This window comes from Eutrema salsugineum, unplaced genomic scaffold (assembly GCF_000478725.1).
Source record: "Eutrema salsugineum unplaced genomic scaffold, Eutsalg1_0 scaffold_10, whole genome shotgun sequence".
Taxonomy (NCBI): Eukaryota; Viridiplantae; Streptophyta; class Magnoliopsida; order Brassicales; family Brassicaceae; genus Eutrema; species Eutrema salsugineum.
The window spans coordinates 1752842-1773482 of NW_006256908.1; the positions used below are offsets into that span (position 1 = coordinate 1752842).

Sequence of the window (20641 nt, forward strand, 5' to 3'; positions counted from 1 at the left end):
GCTGCAGAAATACATCGAGATCTCACTTTGGATGATTGGGACCTAGAACCAAAATATTAAGGAAAATAAATTCCCTTTGCATGCACATATCTGGAGGAAGGTTATAAGGGGTCAGGATTACTGGCCATAATGAATATTGTCTACCAGACATACCAAATGGACTAAAACCATCAGTGCACAGACCAAGATAGACATTCCATTTGAACTTAGCAAAATCTGGGTATACCGTATTGAAGTGTTTCCATGCCTTTGCATCTGATGGATGAGCAACTTCTCCATCTACTTGTGTATGTTCTGCATGTCATCTCATCGATGCAGCTGTCCTTTCAGATTGATAGAGCCGTTTTAACCTATCAGTTATAGGGAGATACCATATACGTTGGTACAATCCTTTCACGCCCACCAGTTTGCGGCCTGTATCTTGGTTTTTGACAAAATCAACATTCCTACAGCTGCTCATCATCTTTCCAGAAAATCATACAATTATCAACACATACATCTATCATCTCGGAAGGTAGACCAAGACTAAAAATCAATTTCTGTATTTCATAGTATGTTGCCGCTGCCAAGTTATCCTCCAGTAGATACTCTTTCATAAGATCAGCCTAATCATCCATGCAAACCTCAGCCAGTTTATGATCTGTTTTAATTGACATCATCCTAGCCGCCAACGATAATTTAGACAGACTTTCTCTATCTTTCGTAGATTGGCTGATTAGCATTGTCTAACAAATTATAAAATCGTTTAGCATCTACATTGGATTCTTCAACAGCATTACTAGTATGCGTTTCATGAAATGCATCAGTAACCATCTCATGCATCCTAACATGATCTAGACCTTGATCAGATTGATACTGATTAGGCTGATAGTAATTTGATTCATCAAAATCAACATGACTTTGATAATTACTACTACTACCAGCATTCCCATGAGTATTACTGCCATATCCTTCTCCATGTTGATACCAAACAAAATATTGCAGCATAAACCCTCTATTTAATAAATGCATCCACACAGTTTTGGTTAGAGTATACCTTGTATTCTTGCATTTCAAACAAGGACAAATAATCTTCTTGCTTTCTTTGCTTCTCTCCATATTTGTGGCCTGATACATGAATATTTCTAACCCGTTCTTAAATTCCTATAAATCCAGCTTCTTAGCTCGTATATAGTCATCTCGAAAAAAACTTAAAAAAACTCTCTCTCTCTCTCTCTCTCTCTATTGCTTATGTTTGAATGATGTTGTTGTGAATGAAAGAAAAAACAAAGATGTATTCATAACAAAATTTTGGACATTACGACGCTTTTACGACAGTGTTTTACATCGCTTTTACACCGAAATCTCAAAATTATGACGATTTAACATCGATTATGGGAGAAAATATTTCAACGACATTAGGTAGGTGAACATGTTTAAACTGTTCTTCACCTACCTTCTCTTTCGACGTAAAATCGTCGTAACTATACATCAGAATATGGTCCTCGTAAATTCGTAGTAAGATTACATCGATTTTACGACGAATTTGCATGGAAAATCAAATCTCTCTTTTGTCGATGTATAATCGTCTTAAAGCGCCATAAAGTTTACGTCGAATTTACATGACGTTTTTTTATGACAGTTTTACGACGTTTTGTTTTTCTCTTAAAATCGTCATAAAACCGTTGGTTATCTACGACGATTTTTAAACCGTTGGAAAACGACTGTTTCTTTTAGTGTCTTCTTAGGATTTTGTTTCTTGTCGTCTACAGAAAAGCAGAGAGTTATTTGCTCCTATTTATATCTTCTTTTTTCGGTAGATTACTTATTAACAGACAAATTAAAAGAATACTTGTTAAAAGAAACTTTTAATACTGACAAAAAATCTTGAATGGAGATCTAAATATATACGTTACTCATTTTTTAACTAACGTTTATCAGTTGTGTTGATTTTAATTTATTATCTCTACAAAAATGTTTTCGTTTTCATTAGGAGTTTTGATGCTCTGTTTTTTTTTATTTATTTGCGATTCTGTTTTTTCTATTTGTTTGCGATTCTGTTTTCTTACTCTTTAACACTTTTTTGGTAAAAACCTTTGGATTTCTTTCTGTTTTGAGGTTTTTATGATAAAACTTTTTCAGATGGCAACAAATATTTTTTTCGGGTTGAGCATGCTGCAAGCTATAGAATATTCATTTAGCCACTGATAACAAAACTAGAAATACTAATGTTCAATTTTTATTTTTCTTTGCTCTTAAAAAATATTGTTGTTTTTGCTTTTATTGTACGTGCTAATTTTTTTATTTTATTGATAAACTTTGTTTTATTTTAAAACTTCACAATTAAAAAGGAAAAAAAAAAGTCTGTCTTGATTTTTTTAAAGATAAACCAAAATGAAATTTGAAACAGTCAAACAGATATGGTTTATTACACAATTTTCTTTTTTGACTGCCTATGTAGAATATATCTTTTTATCTTTAAAAAACCTGAATTCCCATGCAGTTGAATTTAAATTAAAATTCCTAAGGATAATATTATTATTGGACAGCCAAAAAAAAATCAGTAATATTTTTGTCAATAGAAAACCGGAAATCGTAAACAAAAATATTTTTAAGTGTTTTCCTTTTCGTCTACTTTTCCTTTTCGAACTTAGTTTTGTACTTATAGCTTCATTAGGAACCTTAAGAGAAAAACTATATATAACTTGTTCAATTGTGACGAGACATACTTGCTTTTGAGAATCATCAATAATAACCTTAAGGGAAAACTAACTCCGAGCTTTATAACTTCTTCCACTCCGTCAGAATTTGCTTTGGATTTGATATAGGAAACCATGGAGAAGAGTAAGCTTCTTTTGAATCTTACAATTGATTGAGTTTAGGTCAATTTAACCTAGATCTCTTTGTTTTAGGTTCAGTTGCGTTCGAATTTTTATTAGTTCACTTCTAAATCTCTGATTTGCTTTCGTTAGAATTTGTTGACGTTTTATTACTAGTTTGGTTTCTTGGTGTGGTTGGGAAGTTTATTTCGATTGATACATAGGAAACTAAGATTCGCTTTGTTGAAAAAATTGCAGAATCTCAGCGTAAGAAGGCCTCGATGGATTTGTTTGATAGTGACGATGATACAAGTAGTTTCTGCATGGATGAAGTTCAGGTTCACAAAGATGTTATGTTGGATCAATCCCTTGATGCTCTCTATGAGAAAAGGAGTTCAACGAGAGAGCAAGCTTTGGCTTCAATTATTGACGCATTTAACAGCGACCTGCAGCATGACTTTGTAGAAAAGAACTTTGCCACTTTATTGCATCTGTGTTTACACTGTACCAAGAAAGGGTCCAGTAAGGAGAGTTCATTAGCATCACATGTTATTGGGTTGCTAGCATTGACTGTTGGACTCGGAGATCAAGCACAAGAGATTCTGGAAGAATCCGTCACTCCACTTTCTCAGGCCCTTAAATCTGGTCGTGAAGCCTTGAAGATAACTTCGATTCTTGAGTGTTTAGCAATCATAACCTTTGTTGGTGGGACCAATGCAGAGCAAACCGAGAGATCTATGCAAATAATATGGCAAATGATTCACCCCAAGCTAGGTTCTAATGTTGTTGCAACAAAACCTTTATCTGCTGTAATAACTAGTGTTGTCGCTTCCTGGGCGTTTCTGCTCACAACAGTTGATGGATGGACTCTAGGTCCTAAAATTTGGCTAGAGACTGTAACTTGTCTCTCCTCACTGTTGGAAAAGGATGACCGGTCTGTACGTATAGCTGCTGGTGAAGCGCTTGCTCTTATATTTGAGTTGGGAACTCTAGAGAAGTTTGCTGCCCAAGCCAAAGGGTGTGCTTATGGATCAGTGAAAGAAGGAAGTGTGTCTCAGGAGGCATTGATAAACATGCATGGCTTGAAAGCTAAAGTCACTAATCAAGCTAGAGACCTCTCTGTTGAGGCAGGTGGTAAAGGTTCAGCTAAGAAAGATCTCAACGCCCAACGAAATTTGTTCAGAGATCTTGTTGTATTTCTTGAAGGTGGATACGCACCTGAAACATCTACAAAGGTCGGAGGGAACACTTTACAGACAAGAACGTGGTATCAGATGATACAGTTCAATTTTTTGAAGCATTTCCTTGGGGGTGGTTTAATCAAGCATATGCAGGAGAATGAATTCCTTCATGATGTATTTAGTTTCACTCCAAAGAAGATTGGTGCCACTATTATGTCTAGTGACGAAAAGAGGTTTCTTAAATCACCTAACTCAGCTCTAAACAAAGCAAGGACGCGATTCATGAACGAACTGAGGATGTTAACTATGATTGCGGAATCTGAACGTTGGGCATTATGCAGCGATGGTGGAGAATGAATGATGGATTTAGAAGTGATTTTGAAGCTCTGCATTAAAACTTGTTGATCATAGTGTCACTTTTGCTGTTTCATCTTTTGATTAGATTTTTGTCTTAAGTCTCTTGCCCTATTACAACAATTTTGTCGACTGTATTTCTATGATACAACAGTTGTTGCTCTTAGTCATTTAATAAGGAAAAATACTAATAAACAAATCTACTATAGAAATACCTGAGGGTAATGAGAGTAAAAAAATTGAATAGCGTAAATTAAATTAAACCTGGATTTTGTATAAATCAAATATGAAAACCTTTTAAAGTTCTCATAAACTGTTTGCACAAATTAAAAAAGTGCTAATAAACCAATTAAGTACGCACACTTTAACACAAAGAATCGTGTTCTTGGCATTTTTGAGATGCTAGTAAATAGGCATACACAACTAATAAGTAATAACCTAAATGAGTAAACAAGAGCCAGCCACCGTAGCTACTGAATATGTTTCTTCACCACTGCAGATTTAATCTCACCAGATGGAACCTGGAAGTCTTGGAAACATTGGCCAATCTTCTTGTTGTTGTCTTATTATGGTTCGAAGTGGAACACTGAGCCTTTGTGTGATAAAAGGATGGTTCAAGAGCTCAGACACCGTAGCCCTTATAAGATACTTCAATCCCATGGCGCCCTTGTATGATGGATGTAGTCCATGGCACTGCCTCAAAAAGTCTATAGCCACCGGTGAGATATCTTTAAACAACCTCCACTCATAATAATCTTAAAATAGTTTTTGCTCGGGCTCACCTCCAAACATCTCGTAAACCACACACCCTAGAGACCATATATCAAGAGCCGGATCAATGAGTCCGTTTGGCCCAAGAGACTCCGGTGGCATGTAATGAGGCGTACCAGGAAACATAAAGCCACATGGAAGCGCTAACTGGAATTAGGCTCTTTGGAAAAACCGAAATCAGCAAGCTTGAGATCGAATGGCTCTCCAAAAGTGGTGGAGTGGAAGAGGATTATATTGCCTGGCTTGAGGTCGCAGTGAACGTAGCCTTTAGCGTGACGAGCCTCCAGTCCTTGTAGGATCATACGAGCTGCGCGTTGGATCATATATTCATTCATGAATTAAATCAACAATGAAGAAACCTATATAGAATCTAGAGCTACATAGAGATAGATTAAGTATCACACACAAAGGAAAAGACAAACAATACAATAACAGAGATTGTATTTGTGAAGCATTGAAGCTTGTTAGATAAACTAAGACAATGTTTGCAAAAGCATTTAATGTAAAAGAGAATGAAAAAAAATAGAAATTATGAGTAGTCTTAAGCAAATGGTAAAGCTTTACAATCTAATAGAATGGAGGCAAAAAAAATACACACTGAAGTGAAAAGAAATAGAGTTGAATACATCATCTTAAAATCGAAAACATGTTTGACCATGTTGTAATATTTCAATGCGCAACCACAACTTTCATCATGCGTTATGTTTTCCAAGCTACAATCCACTCACTTTGGCGAGAGAGAAATGGCAGAAGACATGGTGTCTTAATTAAGTGGATCGACCGCACCATAAGGAACAGATTCAGCACAATGAAGGAAGAAGGAGTTAGGAAATTCGAAAATGGCCTGCAAACCTGGTTTGCAACAAGAAGAGACTAGTGACAACATTTTTCTTTGATTGTTTTATTTTAAAAGGAAAAAAACGATAAAAACACTGCTCTGTAAAAAGTATTTTTTTTTTCTTTGAATATAATTTCACATTTTATTCAAAAAAAAAAAAAAATCAATGCACATAACAAAATGGATCGTAAGTTTTGTTGGTGTCTGAATCTTTTGGTTTTTGCTCTGTTTTGAGCTTGATATTGGAACTATTTCAGATGGCAAAAAAAAAGGTTTTCGATTTGAGCATGCTATAGAATCTTCTTTTGGCCACTAATAAGAGAGTTAGAGATATTAATGTTCAATTTTTATTTTTGATTTGTTCTAAAAAGAAATTGTTATTTTTTTATTGTACGTGCTAAATGTTTTATTTTAACTGTAAAATTTTTTTTTTAAAAAAAACTTAACATCCAAAAACAAAAACAAAACAGTCTTGATTTATTTAAAAGATAAACCAAAATAAAATTTTGAAACAGTCTAACAAATATGGTTTATTACACACTTTTCCTTTTGACTGCCTAGAATATATATTTGTTTTATCTTTTGGAACACCTAAATTTTATATGGAGTTAATTTTTTTATCGATATTCTTACGGATAATATGATTATTAGACAGCCAAGAAAAAAAAAAAAGTAATATTTTTTTGTCAACAGAAAACCAAAAACAGTAGTTATAACCAAGAATCTAATACACGGTTATAAAAGAAAAGGAAAAATACAAATAAACAAATCTACTATAGAATACCTAAATGAAGAGGATAATGAAAAAAAAAAAATATATTATATTAAAACAGAAACACTTTTAGTATTTGTTTCCAAACACTCCCAAAGTTGTTTTTTAAAAAATATTTGTTATATTTATATATATAAATTTAATTTCGAAAATTTGATATTCATTTAGATAGTTAAAAATTTCCTTATATATAGGTTATATCTATAGTCTTCCTTAAATATAGGTTAGATTTAATTTAACATTTGAAACTTATATAAAATTTTCAGAATAACACATATGATTAACAAATATCTTATTATATTTTTTGAATTATATTCTATCAGATTAAAATTATATATATTAAAAATAAATAAATATTAATATTATATAATAATTTGATGGGACACGTTAAATTTTTTTATAATTATGGTTTTATGCGGGTTAGGTATCAAAGCATGCAAGATATTAGGAGAAAATTATTTCAAAGTTAGTTAATATTTATATTATAAAGTAATATAAACAGACGGGTTAGAATTATGGTTTCGTAATCATAGTCTTTTTCGGATTAATAAAATGAGCGAGTTAGAAATATATTTTTATAGTAACGGTCACTTTTTTATTAATAAAATAAATAAGTTAAAATTATGTTTTTATAATACTGAAAAAAATAAAAAATAAAAATTATATCTAAAAAAAATTTTATATATCACTTATTAAAATATTATATTTATAAAGAAAACATAAATTAGATTAAAAATTTTGATTAAAACATGCACGAAGTAAAATCTAGTGAATAAGTAAAACTAAAGTAAACTTGGATTTTGTATACATTAAATATGCAAACCTTTTAGAGTTCTGATAAACTGTACGTTTGCACACAAAAAGGGGCAAATACACCAGTTAAGTAAGTAACTGATAACCTAATTAAGTTGCAAATACACCACTTTAATACATAAAGAATCGTGTTCTTGGCATTCTTGCGAGGCAAGTAATGAAACATACGCAACTGATAACCTAATTAAGTAAACAAGATACAGCCACCGTAGCTACTAAAGATGTTTATTCACCACCGTAGATTTAATCTCACCAGATGGAACCTGGAAGTCTTGGAATCATCGGCCAATCTTCTTGTTGTTGTCTTATTATGGTTGGCAGTGGAACACTGAGCTTTTGTGTAATAAAAGGATGGTTCAAGAGCTCAGACGCCGTAGCCCTTATCGGATACTTTAATCCCATGATGCCCTTGTATGATGGATGTAGTCCATGGCACTGCCGCAAAAAGTCTTTAGCTACCGGAGAGATTTCTTCAAACAACCTCCACTCATAATAATTTTCAAATAGTTCTTGCTCGGGTTCACCACCAAACATCTCGTAAACTACACACCCTAGAGACCATATATCAAGAGCCGGATCGATGAGTCCGTTTGGCCCAAGAGACTCCCGTGGCATGTAATGAGGCGTACCAGGAAACATAGAGCCACATGGATGCGCATAACTGGAATTAGGCTCTTTGGATAAACCGAAATCAGCAAGCTTGAGATCAAATGGCTCTCCAAAAGTGGTGGAGTGGAAGAGGAGTATATTGCCTGGCTTGAGGTCGCAGTGAACGTAGCCTTTAGCGTGAAGAGCCTCGAGTCCTTGTAGGATCATACCAGCTGCGCGTTGGATCATATATTCAGGTAATGGTTTCCCAGGAAACTCCGAGATCATCTTGTGGAGAGTTTGTTTGTTGGCGTATTCCATGTAGATGTAACAATATCTTGTGTTGTTCTCCAAGTGAACAAAAGTGCTTTTAGCTTGCACGATGCAAGGATGGTTGTGGAAACGTAGCATGATGTCGAGTTCCTTCTCAAGATTACTGAAGAGATTTATCGAACATGTCTTCTTTGCGTAGGCTCGTAGTTGAGGATCACCTACGAGGGTTACAGAGCCGAAGCTCCCTCGGCCAAGAACGCATGCTTGTGTCAATGAAGATTCGTCCACAAGCCAAGGATCTCTGTTTTCACAAATCTGCTCCATCACAGTGAAAAGTAGCGTAATCCGAGGATATCTTTAGGTATTGTTACGTTTTGTTATCAAATAATATAATCTGATCGCTTACAGTACTAGTTTATATAATATAGTTCAACAAGTCGGTGGTGGTTACAATTTCCAATTTGAAAGTAGGAAACTAGAATATTTATACGTTAATCATTATATTTTATCTGCGTAATATCTAAAACAAATTTGGCTGAATTTATTTTCTTAAAATTACACATCTCAAATTAGGAAAATAAATTTCCCAAAAAAAAATTAGGAAAATGATTGAAATAAAGCATAATTCAATATCACTTAATGTTTTTCATTGGTTCTCATGATCCTTTGCCCCGAATCTGCTTGGTGCTCATTCATTGTGTTTGTTAAACCATTAAACCTAGTTAATCTTTCCATTCTGTAATATTTCGGTGCATTCCTATCAAAGCTGACCAGATCAGCTGATAGGATTTATCAAAAAAATATATGAGTGATTTGGTTTCAACAAGTCGGTGGTGATTACACTTCACAATTTGAAAATTGGAAACTAGGATATTTGCACGTTAACCACTATTTTCTTCCACGAAATCTTTTTTTAATAAAATTAGACATCTCAACTAGAAAAATAATGTATTCATTCATGAATTAAATCAACATTGGAGTAACTATATGGATTCCAGAGCTACATAAAGACGGATTAAATATCACATACAAAGTAAAAGACAAACAATACAATCACAGAGATTATATTTGTGAAGCATTGGAGCTTGTTAGATAATCTAAGATGTTTGCAAAAGCATTTAATGTAAAAGAGAATAAAAAAAATACAAGTTATGAGTAATAGTCTCAAGCAAATGGTAAAGCTTTATAATCTAATCGAATGGAGGCTAAAAAAAACAGATTGAAGTGAAAAGCAATAGAGTTGAATAAAGAATCTTAAAACAAAAACACGTTTGACCATGTTGTAATATTTCAATGCACTTAACAAAATGGATTGTAAGTTTTTTTGGTGTTTGAACCTTTGATTTTTGCTCTGATTTGAGCTTGATATTGGAACTTTTTCAGATGGCAAAAAAAAGGGTTTCGATTTTTTGAGCATGCTATAGAATCTTCCTTTGGCCACTGATAAGAAAGCTAGAGATATTAATGTTCAATTTTTATTTTTTCTTTGTTCTAAAAAGAAATTGTTATTTTTCTTTTATTGTACCTGCTAATTGTTTTATTTTAAAACATAACATCCAAAAAGAAAAGAAAAAATCAGTTTTGATTTATATTTTATATAAATCAAAACAAACTTTGAAACAGTCTAACAGATATGGTTTATTACACACTTTTCCTTTTGACTGCCTAGAATATATTTGTTTTATCTTTTGAAACACCTGAATTTTCTATGCAGTTATTATTTTTATTGATATTCGTACAAATAATATTATTATTGGACAGTCAAGAACAAAAAAACATTAATATTTTATTGCAACAGAAAACCAAAAAGTATAACCAAGAATCTAATACACGGGTATAAAAGAAAAGGAAAAATACAAATAAACAAATCTACTATATATAGAATACCTAAATGAAGAGGGTGATGAAAAATGAATAGGGTAAAACTAAAGTAAACTTGGATTTTGTATTCTTTAAATATGCAAACCTTTTAGAGTTCTGATCAACTGTTTGCACACAAAAAGGGGTAAATAAACCAGTTAAGTAAGCACACTATAACACATAAAGAATTGTCTGTTCTTGGCATTTTTGCAATGCAAGTAATGAAACATACGCAACTGAAAATCTAATTAAGTAAACAAGATACAGTCACCGTAGCTACTAAAAATGTTTCTTCACCACCGAAGATTTAATCTCACCAGATGGAACCTGGAAGTCTTGGAATCGGCCAATCTTCTTGTTGTTGTCTTATTATGGTTGGCAGTGGAACACTGAGCTTTTGTGTAATAAAAGGATGGTTCAAAAGCTCAGACGCCGTAGCCCTTATCGGATACTTCAATCCTGTGGTGCCCTTGTATGATGGATGTAGTCCATGGCACTGCCTCAAAAAGTATTTAGCCACCGGAGAGATATCTTCAAACAACCTCCACTCGTAATAATCTTCAAATAGTTGTTGCTCGATCTGGTTCACCTCCAAACATCTCGTAAACCACACACCCTAGAGACCATATGTCAAGAGCCGGATCGATCAGTCCGTTTGGCCCAAGAGATTCCGGTGGCATGTAGTGAGGCGTGCCAGGAAACATGGAGCCACATGGCAGGGCGTAACTAGAATTAGGCTCCTTAGATAAACCGAAATCAGCAAGCTAAAAATCGAACGGCTCTCCAAAAGTGGTGGAGTGGAAGAGGATTATATTGCCTGGCTTGAGGTCGCAGTGAACGTAGTCTTTAGCGTGAAGAGCCTCGAGTCCTTGTAAGATCATACGAGCTTCACGTTGGATCATATATTCAGGTAATGGTTTCCCACGAAACTCGGAGATCATCTTGTGGAGAGTACGTTTGTTGGCGTATTCCATATAGATGTAACAATTTCTTGTGTTGTTCTCCAAGTGAACAAAAGGGCTTTTAGCTTGCACGATGCAAGGATGGCTGTGGAAACGTAACATGATGTCGAGTTCTTTCTCAAGATTACTGAAGAGGTTTATCGGACATGTCTTCTTTGCGTAGGCTCGTAATTGAGGATCGCCTATGAGAGTTACAGATCCGAAGCTCCCTCGGCCGAGAACGCAGGCTTGCCTCAATGAAGAATCGTCCACAATCCAAGGATCTCTGCTTTCACAAATCTGCTCCATCACGGTGAAAAGTGGCGAATCCAAGAATCTCTTAGGTATTGTTTCGTTCTATTGTCAAATAATATATATCCGAGTGATTGTTGTCATCAAGTCGGTGGTGGTAATAACACTTCACAATTTGAAAATTGGAAACTATGATATTTTCACGTTAATCACTATTTTCTTCCACAAAATATCCAAAACAAATTCCGTTGAAATCTATTTTCTTTTTTTTTTAAAATAAATAAATTACACATCTCAACTAGGAAAAGGATTGAAGCCGAAGTAAGGAGCAAAGCATAATTTTCTCTATTTTCTTCTCTTAAATTCTTAATGGAAAAGTAAAAGAAAACTAGACGTCTAATTCAGGACTCAGTAAACTGATTTTTTTAGAGTTTTTAACCATAATTAACTCACTAGAGACCAAAGCAGAAGTCATGAGAATCGCAGTAACACAAGTTAAGAGTTTGGATTACGTTCTGTGGAGATTCAACTGAACTATATACATTACTCCAGGACCAACCTTATCACCGGAATAGCTACAAGTGCATCCATGAGAACGTAACTTAAATGAATTACCTTAATATCTGCCACCCATAGAGTTTAGAAATTCAAGTGTAAGTTGTATGATATTTTAAATGAATTATCCCTTCAAATTTTAGTTTTGCACTCATTCATACTTTCAATTTTGTATAGCCCTAAGTAAGCCCCAAGAGTATATATCTAGACCTAGCTACGGTGGCTGTATCTTGTTTACTTAATTAGGTTATTAGTTACTTTTTGTTTCTTTAGTTGCATCGCAAGAATGCCCAATACACGATTCTTTATGTTTAAAGTGTGTGTGCTTAATTGGTTTATTATTTTTGTGTAAACAGTTTATCAGAAGTTCAGAACTCTACAAGTTTTTCATATTTAATGTATACAAAATCCAAAGTTTACGTTATTTTACCCTATTCATTTTTTTTTCTTATTACACTCTTCATTTAGGTTTTTCTATAGTAGATTTTTTTTTCCTTTTTTTGTAATAGATTCTTGGTTATAATTACTGTTTGGTGTTTCTGTTGACAAAAAAATATTGCTGACTGTTTTTTTTTTGGCTGTCCAATTATATTATTTTTAAAATTTTAAATTTGAATTTAACTGCATAAATTCACGTGTTTTAAAGATAAATTATTCTAGGCAGTCAAAAAAGAAAAATTTGTAATAAAGCAAATCTGTTTCAATTTTTTTTACTTCTGTTTAAATAAGTAAAAACTGATTTTCTTTCTTTTTGGATGTAAAGTCATAAAATTAAACAAAGTATAATTAGGTTATCAGTTGCGTATAGTATGTTTGTTTACTTGCATCGCAAGAATGCCATGAATACGATTCTACATGTTTTAAAGTGTATTAATTGTTTTATTAGCTCTTTTTGTTCAAACAGTTATCATTATACAAAATCCAAGTTTACTTTATTTTATCCTATTCATTTTTTTCATTGCCATCTTCATTTAGGTTTTTCTGAAGTATTTTGTCTTTTTCCCCCTTTTTTTTGTAATAGATTCTTGAATATAACCTGTTTACTGTTTGGTTTCTGTTGACAAAAAAAAAAAATATAACGGATATGATTGGGTTTTGGCTGTCCAATAATATATTCTTATTCGAAAGACACCCATACATGACACGAGCTAGCTAGTTCAAAGCTAAGAACTCAGCATAAAGTACAGCGTCAAAAAAAAAAAAAAAAAAGAACCCAGCATAAATGTCCTCCTCAAACTTATCGACACACTTAGCCAGCAATAGCTCTCCTATGCTGATCTGGTGGGAGCAAATAGTTCACTAACATACGTGAAAGAACCAGGCTTTAAGGTGGATTGGTTAGAGAGGAATCTGGAGAAAGTGAAGGAAAAGAAGAAGGAAGAGCAGAATCGTGAGACTCGGATGCAAGAATTAAATGAAAAAAGTGAAGAACTTTTAAGCATAAGAGTTCAGACATAGAAGATCTGCTAGATAAAGAGAAGGAAGAACTGAAGGACTTGAAGCATAAGTGTTCAGACAAAGAAGCTTTGCTGGAGAAAGAGAAGGAAGTACTGAAGAACTTGAAGCAGAAGTGCTTAGACATGGAAGCTCAGCCTGGAGAAAGATAAGGCAAAGGTTGAATGATGTTGTCTGATGTATTACTATTGGGCTGGTTTGGCACTCTGGCTAGGTTTGTTCTGGTATTGTATGTATGCTCGTTTGAGACTACATTTAAAAGTTAGTATCTCTACGTAGAAGCTAGAAAGACTTTTGTTGGGATTGGAAATGGTTTGCAAAGAACTAATCTTTTGGTTAAGAAGACTCGATAGGATTTTGTAAAGCTCGCAGCTGTAGTGAAAAGGTAAAAAAAAATTAGATGTCTTATTTGACATATCATGGTTTTTATGGTTTTTAACCATGGTATAAGACTTATTTATAGAGTCTTTTTAGTGTCTTTCAAGTCTTTTGGAATCTTTTCAGGTCATAGGTACGTTTGGAGCTTAACTGGAGACTTTGGAGCACTTTGGAGTTTAATCAGGATCAAATTCGTCAAGTATGGATTTTGTGCTTTAGTGTCGTTCGACACCATGGAGAGTGACGCTCGACACTTATCAGAAAAATAAGAAAAAAACGATTTTGTTTCCTATTTGAAGAAGGAGTTGGGCCTAAACGTTTCCAAGGAAGCCCAAAACGTGTTTTAGAGATATATAGGATTTTTATTCCCTTTTTATCGAGACCTTAGATTTTTGAGAGAGAGATACTCTGAGTTTTCGGCTTTAGCTATTTTGAGAGCTTGGGAAGACAAGTCTGAACTCTGTTCGTTTAGAGAGAAGATTTTGAACCCCTTTATCTATTTCGATTTAATCTATTGCTTTCTATTCATCATGTTTGTTGTTCCAATAACCATGTCTGAGTAGATCACCTGTAGGTTTAGGGTTAATTAGGGTTTTCTTTGAATGTTTGATTAACTTGCTAGCTAGGGTTCATATCTATTTGTTCTTCATCTTAGGTTGTTCTTAAAGCTAATTCTAGATTGATCACCTAGAACTTAGATCTTAGGTTGCTTAATTGACACAGAAGTGTAATTGAATAACTGGAAAGAACCTAGGTTGAGCAAAGTAGCTATTCGCAAAGGAATTTGGTTTAGATACCTTGTGAACATATCGAACTTGTGCATTAAGGCTGGTTTAAATCTGTAGGATTTGCAAAGAAATTTGAAATTCTAGGATTTTAACTTAGATAATTCTCACAACAGAAGTTGGTTAATTATAGATCTGTGTTTCGAGTTCAAGAACCGTGCTTAATAACTGAACCCTGATTAGTTAAGTTGATCTGAATTCATCGATCTCCTGAAAAACGCCCTAGACCTAATCCTTATCCAATCGAATTTACAAACCGTTTTACTGCTGCTTAATTTGTTTCTGTTGCATTGCTATTTACTTCCTATATTTCTGCTTAGCGTAATTCTATCTCTACAAGGTTTATTGAGTGATCTCTTGTCTCTGTGGTTCGACCCCTAGATACTACAACTGCACATCTGTGCTCTTGCAGAGTAGCTTAGGGATTAAACTTTGAGCAGATCAAGTTTTGGCACCGTTGCCGGGGACTTGATTTCGCCATTAAACCTAGTTTTTGAGTTTCGACTAAGTTTTTCTTCGCCCGACACCTTTCTTTTTATAACCTTATTTACTTATTTCGTTTTCTCTCTTTGTTTTTGGTGCTTCAGGTTTATGCATACTCGTGGAACCAGAAGCAACAAGGACATCCCGCTAGTGAATTTGAGCAACGAGGAGCTAGCTGAGTTAGAGAGAATGAACAGGAAAGCAAAAGATCCGGCAATGATGGAAAACGCCAACGGGCTTGTTCGTGATGATGCTGGAGTCTGGAGAGACCAAAAGGGTCATCAGTGCAATGCGAGAGGCCAAAGGCTTGATGGAGATGGTAGCATCATTCCACCAGCACCTTTACCAGTGGATGTTGTTGACCAGAATCCAGCACTTGCACCGCATGGTAATGCTGTGATTGTTCCAAATCAGAGGAACACTCCAGAAGATCGGAATGTGAGGGAACCTGCACCTGCAGCTGGTTGTGGACGAACACTTGGAGATTACAACAGGCCTGAGCAGTTCAATGCAAATCGGTCTGTGATTCGCGCCCCTGCGTTTCAAAGGAACGATTTTGAGCTGAAACCTGTGTACTACACTCTTGTGGGTCAGCATCCCTTTTATGGCCACTCTCATGAGCACCCTATGGATCACATCGAGAGGTTTGAGGACTTGGTCACCAGCATCAAATACAATGGAGTGTCCAATGATTTCCTCCTCTGCAAGCTGTTTTCTTACTCTCTTGCTGGAGAAGCAGCTAACTGGTTGAAGCAGTTGGAGCCAGGATCACTCACCACTTGGGAAGAGACCAGGAATGCTTTCCTGCACAACTTTTTCGATGAAGCTAGGTCTGAGGAGTTGAGGACAAAAATTTCGACTTTCTCTCAGGAACCAACTGAAACGTTCAAAGCTTCTTGGGTGCGATTCAAATCGTACCAGCGAGACTGCCCCCATCATGGCTTCAGCGATGTGCAGTTGTTGGGTATCTTCTTCAGAGGTATCGACTGGAGGTATCAGATGGCACTTGATGCAGCAAGCAATGGTAACTTCAACACCAGATACCCAGAAGAAGCTGTTGAGCTCATCGAAAACTTGGCATCCAGCAATAGCACCAAGAATGCTGATCTTGAGTGAAAGAAGCAAGCTGGGAACATGAATAGATCGCAGATCGCTGAGGTGAAAGCTAAGCTTGACTCTGTGCACAGCCTTTTGGTAAGTAAGAAGTCTGTCAAATTCGCACAGGAGGTGGAGAGTTTCGAACCTGAGGATGAAGCTGAGGTGGAGGATGTCAACTTCGTACGTGGATCAGAATTTCAGGGTCAGAGGTTTGGTAATCAGCAAGGTAACAGAAGCTACAGTGGGAATTACAGTGGAAACAATCAGAGGAGTACCTTCAAGAGTAATCAGAACTTCTCTGGTTACACGCCTAAGCCTCAGTACCAGAAGCCTTTTTCCAACAACAGTTTTTCCAGAAACTACAGCACTCCTTCATCTCAACCTCAAACTCCTGACAATGAGATGAAGTTTATGTTGGAACAAATTCTGGAAGGTCAGCAGAAGCTCACCATGGACTTCAATGGAAAGATGGATGCTCTCTACCTTGATCTGAATGGGAAAATCGAAGCTTTGAACACTCATGTCAAACAGCTCGATACGCAGGTTGCTCAAACTGCAGGTTCTGTTAAAAAGCAAGAAGGTTTTCTTTCTGGGAAGACTGACACCAATCCAAGGCATCACTGCAGTGCTATCACGTTGAGGAGTGGTAAAAATCTGAGTTCTGAGCCCAAGAAGACGCCTCCTGCACCTGAAGTCGTGGATTTGGAAGACCCTGAAGAAGTTCCTGAAATTGCAGAGCCGGTGTCGAGCAACACCACAACCAGTGTCGCGCGTCACCAACCACAGAGCGAAGCTGTTGATGCTCCGAATCCGAAATCAGCTGAAGAGAAAGTCTACAAACCTAAAGTTCCTTACCCAAGGAGCCCTAGGAAGTCCAAGCAAGAGCTTGATGATGCACGATGCAAAGCTTTGATGGAAAAGCTTGTGATTGAGATACCTTTGGTTGATGCTGTAAAAATCACTCCTGTTATCAGGCGTTATGTGAAGCGAATGGTGACCAATAATCTCAGCCATGAACAAGGAGTGATGATTCTGAGCAAGTCAGTGCAGTGATTCAGAACCGAATTCCAGAGAAGCTGTCTGATCTAGGAAGCTTTGTCTTGGATTGCTCTATCTTCACAGAGAGATTCAAGAGATCGCTGTGTGATCTGGGTTCAAGTGTTAACCTCATGCCTTATTCAGTAGCTGTCAATCTCGGCATGACTGATTTCAAGCCAACAAGGATATCTCTCATCCTAGCTGATCGTTCGACAAGGATACCTGAAGGAGTGCTAGAAGATGTTTTAATCAAGGTTGGAGACTGCATGATACCGACTGACTTTGTGGGTTTTGGAGTATGGAGAGGAGCCTAAGGATCCTCTTATCCTTGGGAGACCTTTTCTAGCTACAGCAGGCGCTATTATCGATGTCAGGAAGGGCAGGATCGCTCTGAATGTTGGAGATCTGGTGATGAACTTTGACATGGACAAGCTGATGAAGAAGCCCACCATCGATGGTCAGACCTTCTATGTCGACACTCTCACAGAGTTTGCTGAGGAGATTTTCCAGGAGATGCTACCTACAGACCCACTGGAGACAGCTTTAGCCACGTCTGCAACCGAAGCTGAGCATTTAGACGAAATTTCAGCATCTTACTTGAAGATGTTGGACTCCAGCGAGCATGTGATGCAGCTAGCATTGCAGATTGAACAGCTCGAGTCTCCTGCGAAGGTGAAGCATTTATCTGACTGGAGTGAAGAGAAAGCGCCCAAGATTGAGTTCAAACAACTCCCTGCAGGACTAAGGTACGCATTTCTAGGCTCTAATTCTACTTATCCAGTCATCATCAACTCTTCTTTGAACAATGCTGAGGTTACCTTACTACTGAGCAAGCTGCGCAAGCATCGCAAAGCTTTTGGCTATTCTCTTGATGATATTTCAGGTATCTCACCAGATCTGTGCATGCATCGAATTCACCTGGAGGATGAGTCGAAGTCATCGATCGAACACCAGCGCAGGTTGAACCCTAATCTGAAAGACGTCATCAAAAAGGAGATCATGAAGCTGCTGGAAGCTGGAATCATCTATCCAATTTCAGATAGTGCTTGGGTCAGTCCTGTGCACGTGGTTCCTAAGAAAGGAGGGGTTACAGTTGTGAAGAATGACAAGGATGAGCTGATTCCGACGCGCACAGTAACTGGACACAGGATGTGCATCGATTACAGGAAGCTGAATGCAGCAACCAGGAAGGATCACTTTCCATTGCCCTTTATTGATCAGATGCTGGAAAGACTTGCAAGCCCTCCCTACTACTGCTTCCTCGATGGGTACTCAGGATTTTTCCAGATTCCTATCCACCCAGATGATCAGGAGAAGACCACATTTACATGTCCATACGACACTTTCACATATCGCAGAATGCCCTTTGGACTCTGTAATGCTCCTGCAACGTTTCAGAAATGTATGATGTCTATCTTCACTGATATGATTGAGGATTTCATGGAGGTCTTTATGGATGATTTCTCAGTTTACGGATCATCTTTTAAGGACTGTCTGGATAATCTCTGCAAGGTTCTGGCTCGCTGTGAAGAGAAGCACTTGGTCCTTAACTGGGAAAAGTGTCATTTTATGGTCAGAGATGGGATTGTGCTTGGGCACAAGGTTTCTGCAGCTGGTATCGAAGTGGATCATGCGAAGATTGACGTCATGACGAGTTTGCCACCACCTGATTCTGCGAAATCGGTTAGAAGCTTCCTGGGTCATGCAGGGTTCTATCGTTGCTTTATCAAAGACTTCAGCAAGATTGCACATCCTCTTACTGCTCTGCTATGCAAAGATGCCAAGTTTTAGTTTATAGACGAATACCTTGCCGCGTTCGAACAGATCAAACACGCTTTGATAAGCGCCCCTATAGTGCAGCCTCCTGACTAGAATTTGCCTTTTGAGGTGATGTGTGATGCCAGTGATTTTGCTGTTCGTGCTGTTCTAGGACAGAAGAAGGACAAAAAGCTTCATGCAGTCTACTATGCTAGTCGAACTCTGGATGATGCTCAAAGGAACTATGCTACTACTGAGAAGGAGCTGTTGGCTGTGGTCTTTGCTTTTGAGAAATTTCGACCTTACCTTGTGGGATCGAAGGTTATTGTGCACACAGATCATTCTGCACTCAAATACTTGATGCAGAAGAAGGATGTAAAGCCAAGATTACTGCGATGGGTGCTACTTCTTCAGGAGTTCGATATTGAGGTCAAAGACAAGAAGGGTGTTGAGAATGGTGTTGCAGATCATCTCTCACGCATCAGGGTTGAAGATGACGTACCCATAGACAATTTTTTGCCATAAGAGAATGTATACTATGTGGAAACTGGGTTCCAGAGCAGATTTGACGAAGAACTGCAGGCTTTTCGAATTGGAGAAACGTTAGTGTCGAGCGACACCACCACTAGTGTCGCGCGACACCTTGCTCAGCCGAACACAGAGACTTCTCAAATTCGAAGCAGACTTCCTGAGATCAGTTCAGCTGCTGTATCTGCCACCCAACGTCCTTGGTATGCTGTTGCTAATTATCTCGCTGCAGAGGCTGAGCCTGAGAACTTTAAAGGGTACGCAAAGAAGAAGTTCCTGAGAGAGCTGCGAAGATATCACTGGGATGAGCCATATCTGTACAAGCACTGTGCAGATGGGATTTACAGAAGATGCATTGCAGAGTCAGAAGTTCCAGAGGTGTTGTTTCATTGTCATGGATCTAAATATACTGGACACTTTGCGACCTTCAAGACAGTGTCTAAGGTTCTTCAAGCAGGCTTTTGGTGGCCTACAATGTTTCGCGACGCGCATGCCTTCATCTCGCAGTGTGATGCTTGTCAGAGGAGAGGAAAGATCAGCAGGAGACACGAGATGCCTCAGAATTTCATCCTTGATGTTGAGGTATTCGATTGCTAGGGTATCGATTTCATGGGTCCTTTTCCCTCTTCTTATGGGAATAAGTACATCCTGGTTGCTGTTGATTATGTTTCAAAGTGGGTCGAAGCCATTGCAAGCCCCACCAACGATTCTTCGGTGGTTCTTAAGATGTTCAAGACCATCATCTTTCCTCGATTTTGAGTGCCTCGAATTGTTATAAGTGATGGTGGTTCTCACTTTATTAACAAGATTTTCGAAAAACTCCTAAGGAAACATGGAGTTCATCATCGAATTGCAACTCCTTATCACCCTCAGACGAGTGGACAGGTCGAAGTTTTGAATCGACAGATCAAGGAGATCCTGGAGAAAACAGTGGGTAAAACTCGAAAGGACTGGGCTGCGAAGTTGGACGATGCACTTTGGGCGTACAGGACAGCGTTCAAAACACCTCTAGGCACCACACCTTTCCACCTGCTCTATGGAAAGCCATGTCACCTTCCTGTGGAGATCGAACACAAGGTAGCCTGGGCAATAAAGCTGATGAATTTCGACATCAAGTCTGCT

General features: G+C 37.1%; 3 protein-coding genes and 1 non-coding gene across 4 annotated transcripts; 1 reads left to right on the forward strand and 3 right to left on the reverse strand.

Annotated features, from left to right (window-relative positions):
- Positions 1–3079: 3079 nt before the first annotated feature.
- LOC18026620 (interferon-related developmental regulator 1) lies at positions 3080–4336 on the forward strand. Its single transcript, XM_006409681.1, has one exon. It carries the CDS (start codon positions 3080–3082, stop codon positions 4334–4336), a length of 1257 nt encoding a protein of 418 aa, XP_006409744.1.
- Positions 4337–7776: 3440 nt separating this feature from the next.
- LOC18026622 (mitogen-activated protein kinase kinase kinase 5) lies at positions 7777–8712 on the reverse strand. Its single transcript, XM_006409683.1, has one exon. It carries the CDS (start codon positions 8710–8712, stop codon positions 7777–7779), a length of 936 nt encoding a protein of 311 aa, XP_006409746.1.
- A 2300-nt stretch (positions 8713–11012) lies between these two features.
- Positions 11013–11498, reverse strand: LOC18026623 (putative cyclin-dependent kinase F-2). Its single transcript, XM_024147870.1, has one exon. The coding sequence runs from the start codon at positions 11496–11498 to the stop codon at positions 11013–11015; it is 486 nt and encodes a 161-aa protein (XP_024003638.1).
- Positions 11499–15934: 4436 nt separating this feature from the next.
- Positions 15935–16041, reverse strand: LOC112081750. The gene has a single exon (XR_002896671.1). It is a non-coding gene; the product is annotated as a small nucleolar RNA R71 (small nucleolar RNA).
- Positions 16042–20641: the final 4600 nt, after the last annotated feature.